Here is a 22,598-nt window from a genome sequence, read left to right as displayed (position 1 = left end):
TTTGTTTCTCTTCCGAAGTGTGTGTCTGCATTTACTACCTTCTTCGATGTGACTTCTTTTCTGCCTTTAGTTGTGGAGTATGTTCTGCCAGTCTTCAGGTCAATTACTGTTGTATTTAGGGTAAATTGATAGTTATGTATTTGTATTTGTGGGATGAGACCAGCCTAAGGTCCTACCTCACCTCCATCTTCCCCTCCTCGTGGACTTTGCTGCATTCTTAGGGTATTATGTAAATATTCTTCTAAGTTGGTAGTTAACATTACAGGCTTGATCAGATTTAGGTTCATTATATATTCTTTTTTGGCAAGACTGCTTTGTAAGTGGGAGATACATTATGCCTAATTATCCAGTTATGTTTTTAAACCTGAAGTTAGAACTTCTAATAAATTTTCATTATGTTTGGGTGTTTATCATTTTAGCTTAAAAGTTTTTTGAAAATCTGGAACATTTCATTCATTAATTACCTGTTAAATATGAGCTCATATAAGCTGTTTCATGCATAAAGTTATAAATGTATATTCCATACTCATAAGTCATTTACACAATGCCAAAGACAACTCTGCCATGCCGTTGGAAATCTTACTGTATATGACATCTATCCATTTTTCTTTGTTTTTAGTCATAGATCTAACTGTATTGTTGTTCAGCACCTTTTTTTTATAACTATCTGCAAGTTATCTTCCAAAGTTCTGTTAAGTTTTTTTGCTATATTAAGGTATGAATGTCCTTGGCATTAATTTAATTTACTAATGAAATTGATTTATTTCCAATTGAACACACACTGGATGCTAGTGGTTACCACTTCTTATTCAAGGGTTGCATTTAGTAATGTGCCAGTAAATATTAAAGAAGAGGCTCGGGCGGGTGGGGGCGGTGTGGCGGCGGGGGAGGGAGGTGTAGGGTGGTGGGGAGCCCTTGCTGGGAGTATTTGCTAATTGCCAAGGTGTACTACTCCTACTATGGCTGATTTCACACTACCTAGGTGATGCCACTGAATGTAGAGTAGGAATAGATGTGCATCATCAGCTCTGCTTAGTTATTCTCGTATTCCCACCACCACTGTAATAGCTGAAGCACTTACTTTGTGCTATCTTCATAGAAGTCTAAGCTTTTTATGTGAATTAACATACATTAACATAACAACTCTATGAGGTTACTGTTCTCATTATACAGATAATACCCAGGTTAAGTAATTTACTAAAGTAATAAGACAGGATTTGAATCCAGATTTTGTTGCTTCAAGGTCCTTACTCTTTCAAAGATCAGAAATGTAAAGAAGAATCAAGTAAGTTGCAAGTGGTAAGGAAGAAAATGGCAGAGGTTCTAAAGGGAAGTACCAGAAAATAGCTGTTCTCTACAAGCCAAGTAGAAAATTCTGGCCTTAAGGAAATTTTTTTTTTTTAAGATTTTTTTTTTTTTTTTTTTGAGAGAGCGAGCAGAAATTGGGGAGGAGCAGAGGGAAAGGGACAAGCAGTTATGCTGAGTGCTGAGCCCAACATAGGGCTCTATCTCATGACCCGGAGATCATGACCTGAGCTGAAATCAAGAGCCAGATGCTTAACTGAATGAGCTACCCAGATGCCCCAGGAAATTTTTTAAAGTATGTAGATCTTCCTTGATTTATGATTGGGTTACAACCCGATACATCCATTCTAAGTTGAAAATATTGTAAGTCAGAAACGCATTTAATACACCTAAATTATTGAATATCATAGCTTAGTCTAGCCTACCTTAAACATCCTCAGAACACTTATAGTAGCCTACAGTTGGGCGAAGTCATCTAACACAGAGCTTGTTTTATAATGAAGTGTTGACTCTGATGTAACTTACTGACTACTGTAGTGAAAGTGAGAACAGAATGGTTGTATGGTACAGAATGATGTAAGTGTGTTAGTTCTTTGTCCTTGTGATTTTGTGGTTGAGAGTTGCCACTGTCTTTTATCAGAGGCAGTAGCTTAGTGCATATCTGTAGCCTAGGAAAAGATTAAAATTGCAAGTATGGTTTCTAGAATGTCTATCACTTATACACCATCATGAAGTCAAAAAACTATAAGGCAAACCATAGTTAAATTGGGGGCCATCTAGTACTAGTGTAGATACAGATAGCTTTGTTAAGGAATTACTCTGGTTTGCAAAAGCAGATCACTTGGACCTGCATTAATTCTAGAGTGATACCCAGGATCAGACTTTGCCTCTAGAGCTTTACATGTGACTGTGGCTACTGTACTGGACAGCATAGATACTGGACAGCAATGCTCTAGAGTAAAGCCTCCCCATGGTCAGTCATGCTTAACTCTACTTTTGTTATATTCCCCTCCTGCCAGATTAATACTTTTTCATGTTTTCTCTTTGACCCTGACTTTGGTGGCCCTCAACAGGGTAATTGCCTTATTTCCCACTTATATATTGTTGTATCCAGATCCAAATGCCAGAATTAGGAATTGCTCGCTCTTTCCTTCATTCCTTCCTTCCTCTTTTTTTCTTTCTTTCTTTTCTTTTCTTTTCCCTCCCTCCCTTCCTTCCCTTCTTCTTTCCTTCCTTCCTTTCTCTACGTCCAGTGTGGGGCTCAAACTCACAACATGGAATTGCATGACTGAGCCAGCCAGGTGTCCCAGTAATCACTCATTTCTTATCTTCTCCATTATTAGGAAAAATTTGTAATGTTTAAGAAGATTAACATATGTAACCCCAAATATTTATACATTTTAAAAATTGGCATTAAATACAATATTCTTCTTATTTCTTTTTATTAAATAATTAAGGAGGAGAAAGTTCAGGCCATGCCAGTCCATCTCAGGATCCTGGTGGATGTTCAAATCAGAAATCTCCGGAGGACCTCACTGTCAGAGTGGAAAGGTTTGCTCTTATTTTTGCAAGTAATATTTTTAAGAGAGAGTGGTTCTCAGTTATTTCATTAATTTGAGTAAAAGTTAAAATTACACAAATGTAGTTTCAGAATCTTGGGTTGAAATTTTTTATTACCTGGCCAACTTGTATCCATAAAAACTATATTCTACAAGTAAAGTTAGGTATCTCTGAAGTCATCAGTCACCTTCAGGTCTGATCAGCCCAAGAGTCTCTTTTTCACTGGTTTTTGATACATGTGTTTTTCTGTCCATCACTTGTGCTTTTAACTCTCTGTGCCATAAGATAGTAAGTTCCCAATGGGACAAACTTCAACTGCTTTTATGACTGTACCGAGCCTTGGTTTTGCATAAGTCGATGTCTGTTAAGTGTCATATGTTACTGGTCTAATAATCAGGTACAGATTTCTGACTTTTTGTGGTTTGTACTTTAGTATTTTTAATAATACAGAAATTTCCAAATTAGAGCCCTTTATAGTATGATTCTTAAGTTATATGAATTGTATATGGATAAAGCAGGAATATTTTTTAATCTTGACCTAAAACAACTTAGCGAGGTTTTTTTGTTTTTTAAAGATTTTATTTATTTATTTGACTGAGAGAGTGAGTGAGTGAGAGAGGGAACACAAGCAGGGGGAGTAGGAGAGGGAGAAGCGGGCTTCCTGCTGAGCAGGGAGCCTGTTGGGGCTTGATCCCAGGACCCTGGGATCAGGACCTGAGCCAAAGGCAGATACTTAACGACTGAGCCATCCAGGTGCCCCACAACTTAGGGTTATATGGAAGTTAAGAAAATTTCTTAGACTTGAGTTTCTTGTTCACACAGATGCCATGGGGGAACAAGTTTCAAAATGATTACTAACATTGGGTATTTGGTTTTGCTCATGACTAAGAATCAGCTTCATTTCAGCAAAACCTAGATTCTCATGGTTCTTTGTAGGTGTCTGGGCAGGGCCAAGATCTTGAGTTAAGAGGATAGATTTGCTCACAGTGGTAAGAAGTGGTAAAAGGCTCAAAGAACAGTAGCAGAGAACCAAAGATCCCAGTGATTCATCCTCTTTGTTTCATTCTGTTTTGCTAACACCAAGTCCACCACTGGCTATCTTTCTTTGCACCACCTTGGGGGGAAGTGACAATAAAAGTTCAGAAAAGGATTTGGAGACTTGGGGGGAATGAAAAGACACACAGCAGGTAGCCCTTGTAGGGTGGGCTTAAGTGCTATTTAATTGAAATGTGAAAGGGAAGTTGCTGTTGTTTCATAATAGCTTCCATTCGTTTTTTTTTTTTTTAAAGATTTTATTTATTTATTTGACAGAGAGAAATCACAAGTAGGCAGAGAGAGAGGAGGAAGCAGGCTCCCTGCTGAGCAGAAAGCCCGATGCGGGGCTCGAACCCAGGACCTGGGATCATGACCTGAGCCGAAGGCAGCGGCTTAACCCACTGAGCCACCCAGGCGCCCCATTTAGCTTCCATTCTTAAGAGAGTGTCTGCCCCTTTCTGCCTGCATGGTACTACAAACAAAATAATATACCATCTTTAATTAAAAGAGTTACATATAGTGACTACACTGGTGTATATGTGTTAAATATAGTATATTGAGTCAGATAAAGACAGTTTAAGACATAGAAGAAAATGTTTATGTTAATATTATGGAAGGGAAATTAGGGATTTTTTTTTTTTTCACTTTGTTTTGAAGTTGCCAAACTGTCTTCATTGAGCATTATTACTTTTATAATTAGCATATCAGGACAGAGTGGGTCTACAGGTTGTTTGAGATCCTTAAACTGAAAAAAACTTTTAAAGCACTCTTAGAGATACATACATATGTATTTTTTAAAACCATATACCGTTAGAACTCGTTACATGAAATGCATGTGGGCTAGGGCCTTTTAAAAGGGTACTAGTGACGGGCGCCTGGGTGGCTCAGTTGGTTGAGCAACTGCCTTCGACTCAGGTCATGATCCCGGACTTCCAGGATCAGGTCCCGCATCGGGCTCCCAGCTCCTTGGGGAGCCTGCTTCTCCCTCTGACCTTCTCCTCTCTCATGCTCTCTCTCACTCATTCTCCCTGAAATAAATAAATAAAATCTTTATAAAATAAATAAATAAATAAAAGGGTACTAGTGTTAAAATTGGTTGAAATGTTGGCATACTTACTAGTGAAACAGTTTTCATTGGAAAGTAACTGTTCTCTGTTTAAACAACTTTTGAAAAATCCACGTCATATAATTAAAACCGTAAAAGCATTTCAAATTGGTGCTGAGATTAACTTATCAGATTCAGCTACCCAGTAGGGCCTAGGTCCTAATAGATTAGTTTCCTATTCTGTGGTCATATATTTTATTCATCTGAGTTGTACCCAAGTAGGAATTTTGGTTTTTTTGTGGAATTGGTTTCATTGACAGTGACAACTAAAAACAACATCCTATATAGTATTCCTATCCCAAGTGACATCTTAGCTCATCATTTATACCCTTCAGGTGTCCTTCATCTCCATCATCCCTTGTCATAGACTCTGTAGTGCTTTTATGCCTTTGACTTACCCATCCGCTGCAGGTTATTCTACACTGAAACCCTAATGTGCTGTTAGTTTCCCTGTCTCATAGAACTGACCTGTGGTGCTTTTTCACAGCCCAGATAAATTTGACACATCAAATACCTATGGTGTAATCTGATATATATAGAATTTTGTAATACCAAGTTCTATAAAGCAAAATATATACAATTTTTTCTCCAACTTTGATGGTATTTTAAAATTTCTGTCCTACAGATTAAAAAACTCAGCCTTAAAATTTGGGAGGTCGGGTTATTAAATATTAGGATTCTTGTCACCCTCTCAAGCTATAACATTTGTTTCCAGAGATCAAGTTTCTGTACTTGGAAAGACTAAGTACTTCCACTAGATTTTAGGCTTTTCCTCATCTGGCTTCAAGGATTTTGTTAGGGGGAAATGTCACTAAATCAAATTGATGTCACCTCAGAAACTCATCCTATCTCATACATATTAAGAAAAAAAAATCTATCTTAAATAGTCTTTTCAAGGAAGTAAACTTGATTTTTTTTTTTTAAATTTTTATTCATTTGACAGAGAGAGAGAGAGAGAGAGAGATCACAAGTAGGCAGAGAGGCAGGCAGAGAGAGAGGGAAGCAGGCTCACCGCTGAGCAGAGAGCCCGATGCGGGGCTCGATCCCAGGACCCTGAGATCATGACCTGAGCCGAAGGCAGAGGCTTAACCCATTGAGCCACCCAGGTGCCCCGAACTTGATTTTTTTTTTTAAGAAACAGATTGATGATTTGTAATTGTGAGATCTTATGTAATCTGTGAGAAATTAAGTTTTGCTTAATTAAAATATATACAGTTTTATTTTCAAAGCTAAAATTTGTGAATTTTGAATCTTCTTTGTTTCTTTTAAATAATCTCTATGTCCAGTGTGGGGCTTGAACTCAATGACCCTGAGATCAAGAGTTGTATGCTCTACCGACCAATCCAGCCAGGTGCCCCTGGAAGTTGAATCTTTCAGCGACTCACATGAAAAGATACATCTTTTAGTTAAATTTTGCTTATTTTTTATGTCATTATGTTTAAAAATTGGTAGAATCTTTGGGAAAGATAATAAAGATATTATCAAATAATTACTGTCAAGGGGTGCCTGGGTGGCTCAGTGTCTGCCTTCAGCTCAGGTCATGATCCTAGGGTCCTGGGATCGAGCCCCATGTTGGGCTCCCTGCTCAGTAGGGTGCCTGCTTCTCCCTTTCCTTCCCACTCATGTTCTCTGTTGCTATTTCTGTCTCTGTCTCTCAAATAAATAAATAAAATCTTTAAAAAAAATTGTACCAATCAATGCCAACCTTTACTTGGGAAAGATTACAAACCTCAAAAGTTGAAAGAATAGTATAATGACTTTTTTTTCTTCTTTTTTGCCAACTTATTTGAAAGTTGCAGACATCATTTCATTTTACCCTAAATACTTCAGTGTGTATCTCCTAAGAATAAAAACATTGTCTGAGATTTTATCGGCTCTGAGTGGGGACTGCAGTGTAGGAAGGGGCCTGGGAGTCTCTGCCTACTGATTCACGCCCTACCTTTTCCTTCAGACCAATGAACACAATTTAGCAGTAGATTCCTGGATGCGGGAGTCATGAAACAGTTGGTCATTCCGTCATTGAGTAAGATGCAATGGGCTTTTCAACTAGATTAGAACAAAATAGCATCTGTTTTTCTCAGAAGAGAATTCTGCAATTCACCAATTCTGGTGGGGTGTAATTAAAGACATTCATATATTAGTATGATCCCATTGTCACACTCAAATTATAAATACATGATACAGTAAGATTATCTGATAAGCGGTCATTCAAATTTACCCAGTTACTTCAATAATGTCCTTTATAACTTTTTTCCCCTGATACAGGATCCATTCGAGGATCATTCATTGAATTTAGTGTAGTCTCTTCTAATTCAAAACATTTCCTTTGTTTTGTTTTTGTTTTTATTTTTCATGACTTGGACATTCTTTAAGTGTCTAGGCTAATTGTTTATAGGATGTCTTTTTTTTTTTTTTTTTTTTCTTTTGAGATTTTATTTATTTGTTAGAGAGCGTGGGAGTGGCAGGCTCTGCACTGAGCAGGGAGCTCAGTGCCTTATGGATCCCAGGACTCTGGGATCATGACCTGAGCTGAAGGAAGATGCCTAACCCACCAAGCCATCCAGGTGCCCAAGTTTCTAAAATGTCCTTTGATTTGGTCCCTATTTTTCATTCTAGGTTCAGGTTAAAGTTTGAGAACCTTACCTAGGTAATGTTTATCTTATTACTCACATGAGGAGGCATCTGATATCAGATGTTTGCATTATTGGTGATGTCAAGTTTAATCGTTAATTAAGATGGTGTCCGTTGGATTTCTTGATTATAAAGATACCTTTTCCCTAATTAATAAGTATTTATAGGGTGATTCTTTGAAACCATGAATATGCTGTTCCTCAAAAACTTTTACCCAGTGGTTTGGCATCTGTTGATTTTTTGCTTGGATCAGTTATTTCATTTGTAGTTGAAAATGGTGGGTTTTTTTCCTAGGTTTTTTTTTTTAAGATTTTATTTATTTATTTGACAGAGACAATGAGAGAGCAGGAACATAAGCAGGGGGAGAGGGAAAAGCAGGCTTCCCGCTGAGCAGAGAGCCCGATGCGATGCGGGGGCTCAGTTCCAGGACCCTGAGATCATGACCCCAGCTGAAGGCAAATGCATAACGACCCAGGCGCCCGTTTTTTCTAGTTTGTACCTTCTAATTTTATGCCTTATGTATTTCTTAGCTGGCATTCTTCTGTAGAGAACTGCTTTTATCCACCTCTTCAGCTTTCTTTCCCCCACTTTTTTTTCCAGTAAACTTATAAGATACCAGCACCCAGATCAAGAAATAGAAAATTACCAGTGTAGTCCATACATTAGGGGCCTGATAACCCTTTCACAGTGACTACTTTCCTTCCCAAAATAACCACTGTTCTGCATCAGCACCATAGATGAGTTCTGCCTGCTCATAAACTTCACGCATGTTCTCTCTCTGCTCTCCTTTGCTTCAGCTTTTTTGTGCTGCTGCATGTGACAGGAATTGGTATACTCTTGTTGCTGTGTAGTATTCTTTTATTTGACTAATTCATTCTGTTGATGGATTTTTTTTTAAAGATTTTATTTATTTACTTGACAGAGAGAGATCACAAGTAGATGGAGAGGCAGGCAGAGAGAGAGAAAGGGAAGCAGGCTCCCTGCTGAGCAGAGAGCCCGATGCGGAACTCGATCCCAGGACCGTGAGATCATGACCCGAGCCAAAGGCAGCGGCTTATCCCACTGAGCCACCCAGGTGCCCCTGTTGATGGATTTTTGAATTGTTCTCATTTTGGGGGCTATTATGAATGGATAGGGTTGCTATATGAGCATTCTTGTACATGTCTTGGTGGACAGATCTTTTGGGTGTATTTGCAGGAGCAGAAAAGGGTCATAAATACTTGCCAAACAGTTTTCCACAGTGGTGGTAACAGTTTATAACTCCCCTCAGCAGTAAGACATTTTATGGATCCCTTTTTTTCCCACTGTGTTACGGTTCATTTCTCTTACCATTCTTTTTGTGCACTCGTTGCCATTGATTTGACTAGTGGCATCCTCTTCATTTTTGCTTTTCTGTTCTTTGATATATGTCCCCATCATTCTTTGAGCATTCCCTTGATTGCTGGCTCAGGTTGTTTCAAGTGAGCTTTAGCAAACACTTACGTCTGTGTAACCGAAATCCCTCTGAGAAAGTACCATTAATTTTTAAAAATTGAGGTAATTACATATCACAAAATTCATGGTCGGTTTTAATGTATTCACTAAATAGCGCAGCCATTACTACTCTTTGCTTTCATAATTATTTTTAATTGATGAACTTTCTAGAGTTGGGAATCAGTTTTGGTATTAGTTTTTATAAATGTTAGCCTTCAGCATTTTATAATTTGTGCTATATTGCTGTTTACTTCTATGTAGGGGGAAAGCATTTGTAACTTATTAATTTATGTACTCATTTGAAGATGTGTATGTATATTTTTAAATCAGTATCAGATATAATGGTCCGGGGGGGGAGAGAAACTAATGGTTAAGTAGGAGGTGGAACTAAGTTTCTAAAAGGCTTCCACTAAAATAAATAAATAAGAATAAATAAGTAAATAAAAATAAATAAATGAAAGGCTCCCACTGACTGATTATGGATTTCTGTTGGGGCTGGCGGCCAGGCAGATGAATTGTTGCTTTGTCTGCATGAGCCTTTTTTTGTTTGTTATTTCATTTCCCAGTTGATTTTAGCAAAGGGAATCTCCCATATGTTTTCATTATATTAATAAAATAAGTCTCCATTAATGTATTTTTTAAAAACTTATTATATACAGACTCACTAAAAAACTCGAGGAAAGAAGAGAAGAGAAAAGGAAAGAGGAAGAACAGGTAAAGTTCATGTACATCATCATTTTGCCCTTCCAGTAAGGAAATGTTTGACTCCCTTCTGAATTTGGCAGACCTTAGATGACTTTCTGGTTACAGTTGAGTGTTGAAGCACAGTGAAGGTAATTAACCTGAATTCCTTAGTAGGATCATAGTGTATACTTTTTGTGTTTTTTTTATAAATTGCTAGGAATAAGTTTAATCATCTCTCTGCAGTGAGTCTTTTACACTAAGAATAAAGAGAATTGAAGTAAAATTGTATTATTTTGATGCAGATAAAATTCTTAGCTCCTTTTTATGCAAAAGAAATTTGTAGCTATTTTGCTGTATTTTCCCTCTGGTGTTGCCAAATTCTGGTTCACCATTCATTTTTCTCATCGTGTGCACCTAAACTACGTCATCTCTTTTGAGGTTATAATATCAGAAAGTTATTAATTCTTTATGCCAAATAAATGACCACCTTGTGTCCTTAGAGGGTAACATTTACTTTACAAACCAAAGACCTGTAATTCTTTTTTTCAAATTACATCACAACCTTAATAGAAATGCTGAGATTTGTAAATTGATAAACATTTGACCTTTAACCCATGCTATTAATAAATCCTTTTAGACCCTTACATTTTATGAAATTATTTTGTCCCTTTAGCTGTGCCCTACAACCAGCTCATATAAAATAATACTTAAGCAGATTAGTAAGTTGTCTTTTGGGCTCATAATACTTCCTTTCTCTTTAATTTAGAGAGAAATTAAGAAAGAAATTGAGAGGAGAAAAACTGGAAAAGAAATGTTGGATTATAAAAGAAAGCAAGAAGAAGAACTAACAAAAAGAATGTTAGAGGAAAGAAACAGAGAAAAGGCAGAAGATAGGGCAGCTCGAGAGCGTATAAAACAGCAGATTGCATTGGTGAGTAATAAGTTTATTTTTAGTGCTTTACTCTCATGCAATTGTTTTTCCATGCACAGTGGTTTTGGTTTACTACCAGGCCATGTACACAAAAATAGTAGACTTTAGTGACTCAAAGAGTACAATTTTCAGCTTCCTTTTAGTAGAAATTGTATATTGGATTAAAATATAGTTAAGGGGTACATGTATGGCTGAGTCAGTTAAGTGTCTAACTCTTGTTTTCTGCTAGGTTGTGATCTCATGGTTGTGAGTTTGAGCCTTGTGTTGGACTCCAAGCTGGGCGTGGAGCCTGCTTAAGATTCCTCCTCTTGGGCACCTGGGTGGCTCTGTTGGTTAAGCGACTGCCTTCGGCTCAGGTCATGATCCTAGAGTCCCAGGATTGAGTCCCACATCGGGCTTCCTGTTCAGCAGGGAGTCTGCTTCTCCCTCTGACCCTCCCCCTGCTCTGGCTCTCTCTCTCTCTCTTGCAAATAAATAAAAATTAAAAAAAAAATTCCCCTTCTCCCTCTACTGCTTCTCCCCTCCAAAACAACATAAAATATTAAGATTAAAATTGGGGGGCACACCTGGGTGGCTTAGTTCGTTAAGTGGCCAACTCTTGATTTTAGCTCAGGTCATAATCTCAGGATTGTAAGATTGAGCTACACATTGGGCTCCATGCTGGGCATGGAGCCTGCCTAAGATTCTCTCTCTACTTTTCCCTCTTCCCTCACCCCCTTTGGAAAAAAAGATTAAAAATTGGGATTGGATAAAGAAGTTGTGGTATATATATACAATGGAATATTATTCACCCATAAAATGAATGAAATCTTGCCTTTTGCAACAACTTGGATGGAGGTAGAGAGTATTATGCTAAGTGAAATAAGTCAGTCAGAGAAAGACAAATACCATAAGATTTCACTCATGTGAAATTAAAGAAAAAACAAATGAGCAAAGGAAAAAGAGAGGGAAACCAAGAAACAGACACTTAACTGTAAAGAACAAACTGATGGTTACAGAGGGGAGGAAGGTCAGGCAATGGGTGAAGTAGGTGAAAGGTATTAAGGAGGGCACTTGTCCAATGAGCACTGGGTGATGTATGGAATTGTTGGGTTACTATATGTTGTATACCTGAAACTAAAAGAACAATGTAAGTTCATTATAATGAAAACAAAAACTTGATAAAAGATTAAAATTGAGATGCCTTTTTTCAAAGTAATTTTTCTCTGTGTTATGTTGTGAGACAGTAGTCAATAGGTAGCTTTCAAAAATTCCCTAGGGATGTGAGGGCGATCTGGCTGCCACACCTGTCATACCATTGATCACCAAGTGATCTGGCTGGCTAGGTGGGTGTCCCCTTCCTCCCTCACTGCTCCATGTGTGTTCTTTCTGAAGCTGAGCTCCCCTGCTAGAACCTCCAAAGAAGTTCTCAAGGTCCATTTGTAGGAGAACATAGAGTAATTAGGCTTCCAAGACTCAGACACATCCAAATGAAGTGCTACGTATGGCAGTCTGCCTTTCTTTCAAAAAAAAAAAAAAAAAATCCCTAGAAAAGAAGCTTAGAACTGGTTATGTGGCATTCTCCTCTAGTCACGACTCTTCTTTTGTGGGACATTCAGAAGATTTACATACATCAAGTAGGAGGTTAAAATGGTTTTGAAACAGCTGCCTTTAGAATTAAGCAGTTGTAGTGCATATGAAAGCCATGTGTACCTTAATATTGTTCATTTGTTTATGCAACAAATATTTGTTGATTATCTACTGTTTGCCAGACCTTTTTCCAGGCTCTGGCAATACAGTAGTAACCAAAATTAAGTCCTTGTTTGTTTAATAAGCAAATTGCTGGTCTCTAATCATTCATAAAACTAAAAAATACCAGCTCCAGAGTGATAAAGTTTATAGATGGCTTTAAGGAATCTTACATACATTTGTGTTTGTTCCTTGTGTTCTTTGTGTTTGTTCCATTCTAGCAATGAAAGCTAATTAGTATCTAATACCTGTTTTAAAGGACCGTGCAGAGAGAGCTGCTCGTTTTGCAAAGACAAAAGAAGAAGTAGAAGCTGCTAAAGCTGCTGCTTTGCTGGCCAAACAGGCAGAAATGGAAGTCAAAAGGGAGTCTTCTGCAAGAGAAAGAAGGTACTTTATTTCCCACTCAATTACCTGTGTGTTCATAGCCACTGAGGAGAATAGCAGTTGTAAGCTGCTTTTTAACACTATTGAGCGCTGTGGCTGTAATAAGTAGTTCCAGGAGGACATAATGACCAGTGTGGCAGTTGCCAGTGGTATTTGTCACTGAATGTTTTCAAAAGACAGAAAACACATATATTGAAATGGTTATCTTATATGTATTGTGATTTTTTTTTTTAAGATTTTATTTATTTGACAGACACATTAAGAGAGGGAACACAAGCAGGTGGAGTAGGAGAGGGGGAAGCAGGCTTCCTGCTGAGCAGGGAGCCCCATGCCAGGTTCAGTCCCAGGACCCTGGGATCATGTTTTGATCTGAAGACAGATGCTTAAGGACTGAGCCACTCAGGTGCCCTATATCAGGATTCTTGAGTTGTGATTATCTCAGGTCAAATAGGATTAAGCAAAACAGGGAATCCGTTGGCTCTGCGGTTGGAATTTCCACTGATGGATTTGGTAGGTATAGCTAGGTTCAGGGATTTAAAAGAACATTTTCTCTCTCTTTTTAATCTCTTGGGCTTTTTTTCTGTTTTAGCTTCATTCTTAGAGAAACTTTTATGATGATGTCAGGTGAACCCAGGGCCTCTTGGCACATTCAGAATCTTGAGCTCCTGATCCCAGAGAGGAAAAATTCTTTCTCAGATCCTATATCATTAAGTGGGGAGAATTCTGATTGGACTTATTTGGCTGATGCGGCCACTTTCAGATCAATCCCTATGTCTACTTAAATTGGCTCCCTGGTTGGGGGAGTTCACATGCCTACTTTGGTGGCGAGGAGGTTAGGGAAATGTTACTGATAATCATACCAGAATGAATGACAGGTGGCAGGGATAAGGCATTTCCCAAAACAAAAATATATTGTAAAGAGAAAAATACAGATTTCCAGTACGTCCTAGTTGGATTATGGTTAATATTTTCTTTCTTACTTTTCTGTCTTGTCTTTTTTAAATGATTTCATTTATTTGAGAGAGAGGGAGCGTGAGCATGCAGACATGAGTGGGGGGTAGGTATGGGCAGAGGAAGAGGGAGAAGCAGACTCCCCACTGAGCACAGAGACCAATGCGGGCCTCAATCCCAGGACCCTAGATATGACCTGAGCTAAAGGCAGATGCTTAACTGACTGAGCCACCCAGGCACTCCTTTACTTTTCTGTATTTTCTATATTGGAAAATTAATGAGCATTACTTTTGTTATTCAGAAAAACTTTATTTTTTTTATAATTTTATTTTTAAGTAATCTCCATGCCCAATTTGGGGCTCAAACTCAACCCCAAGATCAAGAGTCACATGCTTCACCAGTTGAGCCAGCCAGGCACCCCAGAAAAACTACTTTTTGTTTGTTTGATCTTTCAGTTTTTACCATGCTTAGTTTATAATCATGATTTCTACGTCCTTATTAAGTTGATACAGTTTGAGAAAATAAATACTTCCTTCCCTTTTTGTTGCATAGGTACTAGTGGAGGAAGGGGGAACAGAGTATGAGAGAATAAGCAAAGGATGTAGGGAGCAGAAAGATGAAGTCAAAGAGAGACAGTGAGTGTTTATGTGAACCCTTCTGTAAGCAGTACCAACCAACAAAGTACAAAGCTCATAACATGAGTAAAAACTACTTTTTAAAAACTATTTTCTGAAAGTAATAAAATACTTAAGAATATATTTAATGAAGGTGTAAGACTCTTAAAATGAAAACTAGAAAACATTTTTGAAAGAATTAAAGCAGACATAAATATACAGGAAGACATTCTGTGTTCATAGATCAGAGGACTAAATATTATTGAGATGGCAGTACAAAAGGGGCTTGAGAAATGAAAAGGAAAAGGGGGGGAAAATGGCAGTACTCCCCAAACTGATCAGTAGAGTCAACACAATCCCCATTAAAATCCCAAGTGATTTTTTTTGGCCAAAATTTTTGCATAAAAATTCATGTGGAAATGCAAGGGACCTAGGATAGTCAAAATTATCTGGAAAAAGAACAAAGTTGGGAGAATCAGATTTTTAAAATTTTAAAACAAAGCTACAGTAACCCAGACAATGTGATATTGGCATAAGGATGAATATATGGATCACTGTAGTAGAACTGAGTCTCCAGAACTAAACCTATGAAGCAGTGTCCACGATAGCCAAACTGTGGAATGAGCTCAGATGTCCATCAACAGGTGAATGGATAAAGAAGATGTGGTGTATATATGCAACGGAATATTACTCAGTCATCAAAAAAGAATGAAATCTTGCCATTTGCAACAACGTGAATGGAACTAGAAGGTATTATCCTAAATGAAATCAGTCAGAGAAAGACAAATACCATATGATTTCACTTATGTGGAATTTAAGAAACAAAGCAGATAAACAGAGAAGAGGGGAAAGAAAAATAAGATAAAAAGAGGGAGGGAAGCAAACCATAGGAGACTCTTAACTATGGGGAGCAAACTGAGGGTTGCTGGAGGGGAGGTGGGTGGGGGATGGTGTAATTGGGTGATGGGCATTAAGAAGGTCACTTGATGTAATGAGCACTGGGTATTTTATGCAACTGATGAATCACTAAATTCTACCCCTGAAACTAATAATATACTATATGCTAACTAAATTGAATTTAAATTAAAAATTGAAATAACAAAATCCTTAGAAAAAAAAACCCATGCATTTATGATTGATTATGATTGAAAATGTTACCAGGGACATTCATGAGGAAAGAATAGCTCTTCAACAGATGGTGCTTGGACACATCCAAAAGAATTGAATTTGAACCCTTTCCTCAAGTATAAACTCTTAGAAAAAAATGAGAAAATCCTGTGATCTTGGAAAAGGCAGTGATTCGTAGACATGACGCCAAAAGCACAAGCAACAAAAGGAAGCAATAGATAAGTTGGACTTCATCAAAATTAAAAACTTTGTGTTTCAAGGGACATCATTAAGAATGTGAAAAGATAGCCCCCAGAATTGGAGAAAATATTTGCAAACCATATATCTGATGAAAGACTTATATCTAGAGTATAAAAAAGAGTCTTTAATAACTTAACAATAAAAAGCAAACAACCCAGTTTTAAATATGTGAAAAGGATTTAAATAGACATTTCTCCAGAGAAGATCTCCAAGTGGTCAGTTAGCCATATAAAAAGCTACTCAACATTATTAATCATTAGGAAAATTAAATCAAAACCTCAATGAGATACTGTTTAATGCCCTCCAGGATTCCTAAACTTAAAAGCAGTAACAAATCTTGGTGAGGATGTGGGCACTTTGGAACTCTCCTATACTGGTGATGGGATTATAAATACCATTTAGCAATTAAAAAGAATGAAGTGCTGGCCCATGCTACAACATGGGTGAACCTTGAGAACATTATGTTACATGACAGTGAGTTACTAAAAAGTCAAACATTCCTGTGTTCCATTATATGAAATGCCTGAACTGGGCAAATTCTTAGAAGCAGAAAGTAGATTAGTGCTTGCCAAGGGGCTAGATGAGGGCGGAGTAGGAAGCAATTGCTGTTGGGTTCAGGGTTTCTTTTTGGGATGATGAGAATGTTTTGGAATTAAATATGGTTGCACAACTATGACTATAATAGAAACCACTAAATTAATTGTATGCTTTATCTTTTTTAGAAGATGTTATTTATTTGAGAGAAAGAGAGATAGCAAGAGGGAGAGGGAGAAGCTGGCCCCGGCCAAGTAGGGAACCTAACGTGGGGCTCAAGTCAGGACCCCAGGATCATGATCTGAGCCAAAGGAAGACACCTAACCAACTGAGCCACCCAAGCACCCCTAATTGTATGCTTTAAAAGAGTGAAATAAAATTTAGTCATTGGAACGTGCAACTCTTGACCTCGGTTGGGGTTGTGAGTTTGAGCCCCACCTTGAATGTAGAGATTACTTAAAAATCTTTAAAAAGTAAATAAAAGGGTGAATTTTATGTTATGTAAATTATATCTTGATAAAGCTGTTACTAAAAAATAATAAATGAAGAGGTCTGACATTATGGGAAAAACCTGTTTTTTCATTTTGCACATTTTCACTTCCATTTTCTCTTTTAATGATACTGTTTGAAAATATGTAAAGATGCTGATTTTAATTTTCTATTTTCATAGCACTGTTGCAAGAATTCAGTTTCGTCTTCCTGATGGTTCTTCCTTTACAAATCAGTTCCCTTCTGATGCTCCTCTAGAAGAAGCAAGACAGTTTGCTGCACAGGTAAATTTATGTCTTGTCTTGACTTACAGTAAAGATAGATGAATAGGTTATTAAAATGTAGGAGGAGAAAATTTCCAAGCCTGATTTGTAGAGTATAAGTCATGACTTATCCCCAGGAGGGAAGCACCAGACCCCTTTGGGGTGTTGTGGAGCTTCCATCATGCATTAGTGCCACAGAGAGAATGCACATCTGTTTGTTGTATAGAAATAGGGATTTGCTAATAGCATACAATAGGTTTTGGAAACTTTTCTCACTGCTTTTGCAAATGATTCTTCAGAGGTCTAATCTGAGGGAGTTGTTGCCTTTAAAGGGATGCAGTTTTTTCTTCCTCTCCACATTTTCTGCAGGTCACCTTGGGCTGGCCATTTTCCTGCCATCTGCCAGGTGGCCAAACCTAAAGATCAGTAATCTTTCTTTGGTAACAAGTATCTTCTTCAGGAATTTACTTCCAGAATGTGGCTTTAACTCAAAATCTGAGTTGGTGTGAAATTTTATATCTTAGAAAATAAGGTATGAGTACTTTCCCAATTATAGTTGACCCTTGAACAGTGTGGGTATTAAGGGTTGCCAACCCACTGCACAGTCAAAAATCCATGTATACTTTTCAGTTCTGCATAAACTGAACTACTACTAGCTTACTGTTGACCAGAAGCCTTAACAATAACAGTTGATTAACACATATTTTGTATATTATATATACTATATATTATATTCTTAAAGTTAGCTAGATAAAAGAGAATATTAAAATCATAAGGAAGAGAACATACACTTATAGTGCTGCACTGTAAAAAATCCATGTCTGGGTGGGCCCACACAGTTCACATCCATGTTATTCAAAAGTCAGCTATAGTTTTTATTCTCTGAATGAGCCTTTTTCAAAAAGGATTCTAGGCATTAGATGTCCTTTAGGATCTGGGCTCATCATGTGTCCCACTCTTTGTCTCATGTGACTTTTCAAGGTTAAAATTAGGGTTCAGATCTTTCTCCTAGACCTCATCTCCCCATTTAGTCTGCTGTTTCACTTACGGATCCCAAGAGGGTACCTAAAAAGCTGTCTGCCATTGCTGGGCTTTACAATGTAAAAACACTTTTAAGAATTCTTTTTTCCCTAGGGGCGCCTGGGCGGCTCAATGGGTTAAGCTGCTGCCTTCCGCTCATGTCATGATCTCAGGGTCCTGGGATCGAGCCCCACATTGGGCTCTTTGCTCAGTGGGGAGCCTGCTTCTCTCTCTCTCTGACTGCCTCTCTGCCTATTTGTGATCTTTCTCTGTCAAATCAATAAATAAAATCTTAAAAAAAAAAAAGAGTTCTTTTCCAAAACCTAAGCTTATAATGGAACAATCCCAGTAGCTCTCTTCTTCCTTTGCCTTGGAGCCCCACTTGGGGCCTCCCAAAAGGGAATAATTGGTCCTGGTCTGAGTCATACCATTTCTGCCACAGGTAAGTGAAGGAGGAAGCCACATGAGAAAACAGAGCTTTGCATCAGTCCTATTAGAACTTTATTTCAGGGCGCCTGGGTGGCTCAGTTATTAGGCATCTGTCTTCAGCTTAGGTCATGATCCCAGGGTCTGGGGATCGAGCCCCCCATCAGGCTCCCTGTTTGGCCGGGAGCCTGCTTCTCCCTCTCCCTCTGCCCCGCTTGTGTTCTCTCTCTCGCTGTGTCTCTGTCAAATAAATAAATAAAAGCTTTAAAAAAAAAAAAAATAAATAAATAAAAACTTTGTTTCAGTGCAGTAACCTAATTTTGTATTCTTGTATGTCCTCATGTTAGAGTAAGAAGTGAGAGGTATGTATGTGATCTCCAGTTTTAAAAAAAAAATACAAAAAACAAAAGCATTAGTTTGTTTCTTTGGAATCTTCTAGGGAGAGAAAAACTCTTAGCTAAGATTTTACAAGTATAGGTGACTAAAAATTATGAAGGTGATCATGATGCTGCCCAGTGTGGTGGGTTCCTGGATCTGGGATTGTGTGTGTAACACGGATTGACTATGGGACATTTATTTTTTTGAGACAAGGAAGATGTGAACTCTTGATTTTATGTATATGAGGAAAGTTCTGAACTATTCCAGATTTTTAATAGGGAATTCCTATAATCCAGATGTACATCAGAGAGATAGTAATAAAAGTTTGCCAAAGTATAGTGAAAACTAGTGGCAAACTGCAGGAATATTCAGAAGAGATATTACAACTGTTCATTTTTGTTCAGTTTGTTTAGATGGTTTTAGGAACTATATTCTTGCTATGTTGTGGTCATTTTGGGATTGTAAAAGCTTAGGTACTATTTGGATTTGGTAGCTTTGAGCTACCCTTCTTTTTTTTTTTTAAGATTTTATTTATTTATTTGACAGACAGAGATCACAGGTAGGCAGAGAGGCAGGCAGAGAGAGAGGAGGAAGCAGGCTCCCTGCTGAGCAGAGAGCGGGATGTGGGGCTCGATCCAGGACCCCGGGTTCATGACCTGAGCCAAAGGCAGAAGCTTTAACCCACTGAGCCACCCAGGCTACTTTTGAAGCACAGAGTTTTTATAAATGTTTTTGTGAGTTTACATTTGAATGAACTTTTTAAAATTTACTATTATTTTTTTAAGATTTTCTTTTTGTCAGAGCAGAAGCAGAGGGAGAGGCAGACAGAGGGAAAAGCAGGCTCCCCGCTGAGCAAGGAGCTGGATGAGGGATTCAATCCGAGGACTCTGGGATTGGGATCATGACTTGAGTTGAAGGCAGCCACTTAATCCACTGAGCCACCCAAGTGTCCCAGTTGTTTTTTTTTTTTTTAAGATTTTATGTATTTTTTTGGGGCGCCTGGGTGGCTCAGTGGGTTAAGCCGCTGCCTTCGGCTCAGGTCATGATCTCCGGGTCCTGGGATCGAGCTCCGCATCGGGCTCTCTGCTCAGCAGGGAGCCTGCTTCCTCCTCTCTCTCTACCTGCCTCTCTGCCTGCTTGTGATCTCTCTCTGTCAAATAAATAAAATCTTAAAAAAAAAAAAAAAAAGATTTTATGTATTTTTTTATTAATTATATTTATTAACATGATGTATTCTTTGCCCCAGGGGTACAGGTCTGTGAATCATCAGGCTTACACATTTCACAGCACTCACCATAGCACATACCCTCCCCAGTGTCCATAACCCAGTGACCCAACCGTCCCCCCACCCCCCAGCAACCCTCAGTTTGTTTCATGAGATTAAAAGTCTCTTATGTATGGTTTGTCTCCCTCCCAGTCCCATCTTGTTTAATTTTTTCCTTCCCTACCCCCCCAGACTCCCCACTCTGCCTCTCAAATTCCTCATATCAGGGAGATCATATGATAATTGTCTTTCTCTGATTGACTTATTTCACTCAGCATAATACCCTCTAGTTCCATCCACATCATTGCAAATGGCAAGATTTCATTTCTTTTGATGGCTGCATAGTATTCCATTGTAGATATAGAGAGATATCTATCTTTCTATCTATCTATCTATAGACATATATATATATATATATATATATATATATATATATCTCACACATCATCTTTATCCATTCATCTGTTGATGGACATGTGGTTTCTTTCCATAGTTTGGCTCTTGTGAGCATTGCTGCTATAAACATTCAGGTGCACGTACCCCTTCGGATCACTACATTTGTATCTTTAGGGTACATACCCAGTAGTGCTATTGCTGGGTCATAGGATAGCTCTCTTTTCAACTTTTTGAGGAAGGATTTTACGTATTTTTTTTGAGAGAGAGAGAGAGAGAGCATGTGCAGGGTGGGGTACAGGAGGAGGGAGTGGCAGAGAGGATCTAGACCAGAGTCTGCTCTGAGCAGGGCCTGATACAAGGCTGGATCTCACAAAACTGAGATCATGACTTGACCCAAAACCAAGAGTTACACACTTAACCGACTGAGCCCCTGAATGAACTTTAAAATTAAGGCAGTTTGAATTAAAGCAGTTGTTTTGGGGGCGCCTGGGTGGCTCAGTGGGTTAAAGCCTCTGCTTTCAGCTTAGGTCATGGTCCCAGGGTCCTGAGATCAAGCCCTGCGTCGGGCTCTCTGCTCAGCAGGGAGCCTACTTCCTTTCTCTCTCTTTGCCTGCCTCTCTGCCTGCTTGTGATCTCTGTCTGTCAAATAAATAAAATCTTAAAAAAAAAAAAAAGCAGTTGTTTTGGATGCATTTGGTGTGTAATATCTTACTTTAAAAAGGCACCTTTGTAAGGTTTTAAAACTTACTGTTATGTTACAGACTGTTGGCAACACTTACGGTAATTTTTCACTAGCAACCATGTTTCCCCGGAGGGAATTTACCAAAGAAGATTATAAAAAGAAATTGTTGGATTTGGAACTTGCCCCAAGTGCTTCAGTGGTACTGTTGCCAGTACGTATATACGTATTTTTTTTTTTCTATCTCTACAATCCTGTTTGTTCTACTCTTGATCATTTCTTAAAATCAATGGAAGGGATGGTAAAACATGTACTATGGGTAATTAAATTCAGATTGTCCAAAAAATGTTAGATTAATTTATTGTTCCATTATCCTGTGCGTTTTATATTTGTATTGCTAATGAGGCACTAAAGAAATACTTTAGTTTTCACCTTTTTTCCTCATCTATTTTCATGTACAAAAAGGACCAGTAAGAGAAGAAAATAAGAAATGCATAGTATTGGTCTAATGTATAGTTTTAGTGTCTTTCACATATGTGCGACCTTACTGGTTTACCAAGTTTTTAAAAAAAATTTTTAGCATAAAAGTAACTTTGGTTTTTAAACATATTCATCACATTTGATCCTCACAACAGTATTTTAATCTCTGATGAAGAGGCTCGGAAAGTTTAAATGACTTTGCCAAGGCATCCCCTAAATTCCAGAGATGGAGAGTCAGGTCTTCTATATTTTGATTAGAATAGTTTTCCTGGTTCTGAACTAGAGCCCTACACCTAAAACAATTAGCCTTCCAGTAATCAGGATTAATTTGTATTCACTAAGGTTTTGAAACCTTTGCCTGTTTTTTAATAAGCGAGGAAGGCTTTTCGTACCAAGGTTGTTGATTTCATTACAAAAAGGTTAGTTTTCTTAAAACTTGATTGGTTCATTTCACCAAGAACTATTTTCTAGTTTCATTGTTGTGATTACTCCTTTAAAAAACAGAGCTCCTGGAGTTCCCAGAAGTTTGTATAAAATATACACCTGAAAAGGAGCAGAAGATGGTAATTTTACCTTCTTGCAGTAAACTAAAGTCAATAGGACTTTGTTTTCCAGATAAAAGATTCATCTAGAACCTTGAGTGTTATGTGATTTGGCTCACGTAGCTTTTATTGAGGTTTATTTCTTAATTTTTAGGCCGGAAGACCAAATACATCCATGGTACATTCTTCCAGTGGAGACTTTTGGACATTGTTGGGGACAGTCCTTTACCCATTCCTCGCCATCTGGAGATTGATTAGCAACTTCCTATTTAGTAATCCTCCTGCACAGACCTCTGTGAGAGCAGCAACATCAGAGTCCTCAAACCTTGCATCAACTAGCAACTCAGAAAAAAGGTAT

General features: G+C 38.1%; 1 protein-coding gene across 1 annotated transcript in view; it reads left to right on the top strand.

Moving 5' to 3' along the window:
* The window catches only part of LOC111143022 (UBX domain protein 4), a 56,941-nt gene that overhangs the window by 24,965 nt on the left and 9,378 nt on the right, over positions 1 to 22,598 (top strand). The window contains exons 6-12 of the mRNA XM_022496438.1: positions 2,763 to 2,856; positions 9,769 to 9,823; positions 10,560 to 10,724; positions 12,712 to 12,839; positions 16,974 to 17,076; positions 21,301 to 21,432; positions 22,395 to 22,594. Coding sequence (XP_022352146.1) covers positions 2,763 to 2,856; positions 9,769 to 9,823; positions 10,560 to 10,724; positions 12,712 to 12,839; positions 16,974 to 17,076; positions 21,301 to 21,432; positions 22,395 to 22,594 — 877 coding nt within the window. The remainder of the gene's footprint in view (positions 1 to 2,762; positions 2,857 to 9,768; positions 9,824 to 10,559; positions 10,725 to 12,711; positions 12,840 to 16,973; positions 17,077 to 21,300; positions 21,433 to 22,394; positions 22,595 to 22,598) is intronic.

Source organism: Enhydra lutris, unplaced genomic scaffold (genome assembly GCF_002288905.1).
Source record: "Enhydra lutris kenyoni isolate GAN:26980312 unplaced genomic scaffold, ASM228890v2 scaffoldscaffold1, whole genome shotgun sequence".
NCBI lineage: Eukaryota > Metazoa > Chordata > Mammalia > Carnivora > Mustelidae > Enhydra > Enhydra lutris.
Note: the sequence above shows the minus strand (reverse complement) of the source record. Positions and strands in the feature narration are given on the sequence as shown.